Here is a 5,438-nt window from a genome sequence, read left to right on the forward strand (position 1 = left end):
ATTCACATTTTCAATATGAAAATTCAGGAGCTGCTTGTGTGAGCCAACGAGAAGAACAAGAAATTGTGATATTCATCCAACGACAACCCTGCAAAGTGTCTTTGGAACCCACAGCACCATTAATCACGGAAGATCAATCCAAGTGACTATACATTACATTTTATCAAGAGAGTGAACTAATGGTGCATTGGAAGCAACTTTGTAAATGTGCATAAGCCAAGAACAGTAAAGAATACCAAAGGTTTTGAAGAGAAAAGTTTACTGGTCCAGCTGCTTCCAAATGCACAACTTGCCCTGAAAACTGCAAAGCTGTTCCAAGTTAAAATTCTAAACATATAGAAACCAGCTGTTTCTATATGTTTATGTTATTAATATTCCTGCTGTTGAGATACGATCCTCAGGAAACATACATTGGATTCATACCGCGCTTCTGAATTCCTTTAAAGGTGCTCATAAATAAAATAATCTAATACTAGAAATGTATTTTGACTGTGCAAGAAAGGAGTTTGTCCACGTCTTCAGATCGAGGCCTGAAAAAACAGAAACCTGAGTCACACGCGGTTACACACTCGTGCTCGTAAATATGCAGAGCAGGATGGAACATTCTGACAGCTACAGCAAAAGGAACATCAACACACAGTACTGTCGTTGAACATACAGATTTTATTGGATTCCAAGCAGTTGGACCCGGAGGTGAGTGCGTGTACAAAGCTCAGCAGAAAAACTCTACAATGGAACAGTTCATGTTTTACACATTGTATCCAACAATACTGCCTTTCCCGATGATCTCTCCAATGTAGAACCACATGAGCACTTCTGTGGCGACCAGGCCGTTCCTCAAGGCGTCCTAGGAGCAGGGCAAAGAACAGTTTACTGTCAATTCTACAATAAAACACCAGATGAACAAAGTTAAAGCAAAATTGTACTGTATATAACAAGCCACACTTATATCCAGTCCTGGGTCTAGAATAATTTCCTTTAAGACATCATTCTTAACTGTTCAAATGAATAGGTTTACTCTTTTACAATTCCCATAATTAAAAATATCAAGAGCATGAAATAATTCTGCTTAAGCCCTGTGCAAAATAAGAGATCAAACATCCCAGAGGGGAGACTGCTTAAAGAATTCCCCATATGTTTCTGCTCAGAGACAGGAAATGTCCAGAACACCCCCCGACTTTTGATTTGGGGGTTCTTGTAAACTTTCAACTTAAAACAAAACATTCATCGCTTCATTCCTAACAATGTATATACAGCTCTCCCAACAAAAAGTCTGAGAGCACCCTGTGTGGCCCAGCCAGGAAAAGTGCCTGCCCAACTGCAGATTGTGCTCTTTGATCAAGGGTTCGAGCCTGGGTCATGACACTGGCTGTCTGGGATCGGGATTCCCCAGCCAGCGATACACAGGTAGCTGAGCTCAGCCCTGGGCAGGAAGGGATTAGCTCGCCAGGGCTCTCCTGACGACACAGTCACCCCTGTGGCCACCTGGGCACGTGCCGGCATGCAGTGCCCTCTGTGAGGGATGCACCTCACATCCAAATGGCTGTGAACTTACACATGGGGCTGTACTGCCCGGGACACATTAGGAGACAAGTGGTTTGAAGGTGGTGTTGGCTATTAGAGCCATCTCCCCAGTGCATGGACACAGCGTTCATGCCTGAAAGCCGGTGGGAAAAATCCCAAATTTTCTTCTCCTAACCAGGAAGGCAGGAACACACGGCAATTCTAACGCAACAAAATGAATGCAGAGTTGTTGTAGATGGTCAACTGAGTTCGGCCTTTAAGCCAACCCACTGAGAGTCACCGGGAGCTGCACGTACAGTACCTTGACTGTGGTCTGGGCAAGTCGGCCAGTCTGGAAAGCTTTGACGAGCCCCTTGGCGCTCTCGATAGCCTGGGGGATCTCTGCAGGGGTGGGGGGAACCAGCTCAACGCGGGCATAGTGCCAGAATGTGGCCAGCCGGGGCTTGGAGTAGTTCACTGTAGCTGAAAACACAAGACAAGCAGGGCGTGAGGCAAAAACGGCAGTGCATGAAAACTATTTCACTACAAACCATCTTTTGTCCTCCCTTCCGTCTTGGAAACCCTGAAGATCCTGCAGGAAGGTGAAAGATGTGCGTAGGTGATTATTATTAAGGAGAAGTGCATTTAAATCTGAGACCAGCAGACACTCCGTTACGCAAAGGGTTGCAGGAGTCTGGAACAAGCTACCCAGCCGTGGTGTCTCAAAGCTCATAGCGTAGCTTCTTTCAAGAAATGGCTGGAAGAAATCCTCACATTGGTTTTAGCAACCACACAAACTAGCCTCGGGTCTGATGAAGGCTTTCTATGCTCTTATATAATCTTGCTAAAGAAGATCATTGCCACGTTGACCATGTTTTGGGAATCTCATGCTGCACATGTGCTACTCACCATTTCTCAGGTCTGACAGTACAAGAAAATCAAGAGGCTGTATCAGGACTGGCAGAAGGGAATCTCAGTGAACGAGAGCACCGAATATAGGCACTGTGCTCCTGCAAAGTACTCAAATGTGTATTTTGTAAAATCACTCAATTTTCCAATTCTTTAAAAAAGATATATGGCATTGTGCGATATATTGAGAGGATTCTGCTCCTCGGCAGTGTAAACTACATCGCTAATCTCAACGGGGCTATGTGAAAGCACTGCAACACAGCATCAGTGGCTCCTATCAGTGAGAAACCATAGCAGAAAGCCTTCCTGGGCATCAGCTAACCCAGTTTTCATTGGTAGCCTTGACCACTGTTCCCTTTGCACGCCACCAGGAAAAAAGCATGTTAATCTGACATCATTGCAAATCACACAGCAATACTCCTCTTGTTTTGTTTTTTTATTACTGAAGGTGTCTGTTCTTGCTGGAAAAGAACAACACTCGCCACTGAAAACACTACAGTTAAACCACCGGTACATGCAGACGGCAGCTCTCCTCGGAACCCACTGAGAAAAGATTGATTAGTGCAGGACTCCAGGATTCAGGGTTCAGCAGTTGAGCCAAGTGCTCCAGCAGAATGATTTGAACTGCGGCAGATCAAAATGTCAAACCTCCCGTTTGTTGGGTTAGTAAAAATAATAGAAACTCTGGAAGCTAGGCCGGCTCACAACCAAGGCAACAAAAACGTTTGTTGTTTTGGCCAAGGAAAAAATACAATGAGTCGCACAGTTTCAATATATTGAACGTCGTGGTAACTCATTTGATTTTAAAATGATTAAGTTTTTGTTTTCTATTTTATATAAATGCATATGTCGTACGCAACCCGGTTTTTTGATCGTACGCTGCAGCCAGAATTAAATTCCAAACTACCGTAGTCTATAGGTACGTGCACGGTTTAAATACAAGTTTAAAAACAAGATATATCCGTAGAATGGTTTAATAGAAAGTCAAATGCATAGGCTTTAATTTCTGTATAAACTACTTTGTAATTTTAACCAAAGGTCTGGCCTAAATGGACAGACCTCCCTGTAATACTCAGAATAGTTGACTATTGCAATTTCAAAACAAAATGAATCTCACCGCTTATTAATTGTGGTGTCTTGGTGACCACGGATTTAACGAGTCTTTGGGCCGCCTGTGCCATTTTATCCGGGAGGTTTTACTTCAATTTCTGCTTTAAAACAGCATAAGACACCTTCGCCGGTTCCAACTCTGTCCGAACTGAATGTCACCTCCACTCCAAGGACCCACAGAAGATTGACGTCCACACATATGCCTGCTATAAAATCCGCCATCTTCTTTATAAAGACCTCATAAAAGAAAATGTTATCCGCGAGCCTATACATATTTTTTGTCATTTTTGAAGATATTATGGACAGATCTTTTAAATTACAATAAAACTGTTTGTTAAAAAATATAGGCAGTGAGGTGGACAATTTAAAGATGGCGACATCGAGTGTGCGTGTGTAATATGGGTTGACTGCTGCAGTGGCACTGGATAAAATAAACGATATGATGTGAATTCTACAGATCGGAAAAAAACAAGTCTTTGTCAGAAATGTACAGATGTATCGCGGTCTTACTTTAAAACGCGGACGTCTGATTCTTTTTTTAACTACTTAAGTAAGGAAAGAGTGACAACCACATTCCAGCTTTGAGAGAAATTGAGTTTTTTAGGAATAAGTAATACTGGGGCTCAGATGATAGGCCCGGTTTTCTATAAATGGATCACACATAGAGAATCATGGAACACACATTGTGCCAAGGACACCACTGTCGAACCCTTCAGTCTGTTCTGAAACAAGCTCTGACTTGAACCTTTCCACGCAATAAGGGTAATTTGTAACTTAAACTATAACAAAAGTATTTTTTATCAGGCAGTAGGGAGATGCTGATAAAGCATGCAATATGAGCTTTAATAATAGGCCTTATTATTTGATGCAGGTTGAAGTAATGATAGCTGACAGATTGTAATTCCAATGTCTAGAAATGGGGTGGAGGAGTAGTGTCTATCCTGCTGCCATTAATGCTACTACTAATCATAATTGCTTATATGTATACAGCCCTTTTCTGGACACTCCACTCAAAGCACTTTACAGGTAATGGGGACTCCCCTCCACCACCAGAAGTGTGCAGCCCCACCTGGATGATGCTCCAGTACACTGCCCACACACCAGCTCTCAGTGGGGAGGACAGCAGAGTGATGAAGCCAATTCATATCTGGGGATTATTAAAAGAGACATGACTAGCAAAAGCCAGGGGGCAATTTGGCCAGGATACGGGGGTAACACCCCTACTCTTTTCAAGAAACACCCTGGGATTTTTAATGACCACAGAGAGTCGGGACCTCAGTTTTACACCTCATACAAGGGACGGCGCCTTTTTACAGTGTAGTGTCCCTGTCACTATACTGGGGTGTTAGGACCCACACAGGCCACAGGGTGAGCGCCCCCTGCTGGCCCCACTAACACCTCTTCCAGCAGAGTCCGTAGGTTTTTTTTTTCTAGGTAGTCTCCCATCCAGGTACTGACCAGGCTCACACCTGCTGAGCTTCAGTGGGCTGCCAGTTGTGAGATGAAGGGTGATATGGCTGCTGGCCATATTATTATCACTAATGATAATGCAATATTATAAATATACTATATTCCAGGTTGTCGGGTACAATTATTTGGATAATCCCTAAAATACCAATTTTTTAACATGCAACTTTAAGTCCTAAAATTCACCCTCAAGACTAGGGTTCTCTCTTACCAGAAGTGCCAACATATGTTAATCCCCATCTGAAGAGACAGATCTAAAAGGCTTGGGGTTCTCTAGGACAACAGCTGTACACCACTGCCTTAGAATGGTATTATTCTGGTTTTGTTTCATCCTAACAGCATTACTAACACACTCGGCAGTCACATAACACTGCTAATCTAAATACAAGATACCAAGCTTCTGTGGAATGAGAAAGGTACCATCGAAGTTGAAAAGAAATGCAAGAAAC

General features: G+C 43.0%; 1 protein-coding gene across 1 annotated transcript; it reads right to left on the minus strand.

Moving 5' to 3' along the window:
* Positions 1 to 643: 643 nt before the first annotated feature.
* On the minus strand, positions 644 to 3,707 carry atp5l (ATP synthase, H+ transporting, mitochondrial F0 complex, subunit g). Its single transcript, XM_006642179.2, has 3 exons — positions 3,530 to 3,707; positions 1,826 to 1,986; positions 644 to 847 (listed from the first exon to the last, which is right to left on the minus strand). The coding sequence occupies exons 1-3, from the start codon at positions 3,591 to 3,593 to the stop codon at positions 749 to 751; spliced, it is 324 nt and encodes a 107-aa protein (XP_006642242.1). The 5' UTR covers positions 3,594 to 3,707; the 3' UTR covers positions 644 to 748.
* Between the last annotated feature and the right edge of the window lie 1,731 nt (positions 3,708 to 5,438).

This window comes from Lepisosteus oculatus, chromosome 23 (genome assembly GCF_040954835.1).
Source record: "Lepisosteus oculatus isolate fLepOcu1 chromosome 23, fLepOcu1.hap2, whole genome shotgun sequence".
In the NCBI taxonomy this organism is placed as follows: domain Eukaryota; kingdom Metazoa; phylum Chordata; class Actinopteri; order Semionotiformes; family Lepisosteidae; genus Lepisosteus; species Lepisosteus oculatus.

Excerpts from the sequence above, each read along its gene's own strand:
- atp5l (XM_006642179.2), bottom strand. The coding sequence starts at position 3,593 with ATGGCACAGGCGGCCCAAAGACTCGTTAAATCCGTGGTCACCAAGACA. Across the intron at positions 1,987-3,529 it reads GACACCACAATTAATAAGCG|CTACAGTGAACTACTCCAAG; the intron begins GTGAGATTCATT and ends TTGTGTTTTCAG. Across the intron at positions 848-1,825 it reads TTGCCCAGACCACAGTCAAG|GACGCCTTGAGGAACGGCCT; the intron begins GTACTGTACGTG and ends CCCTGCTCCTAG.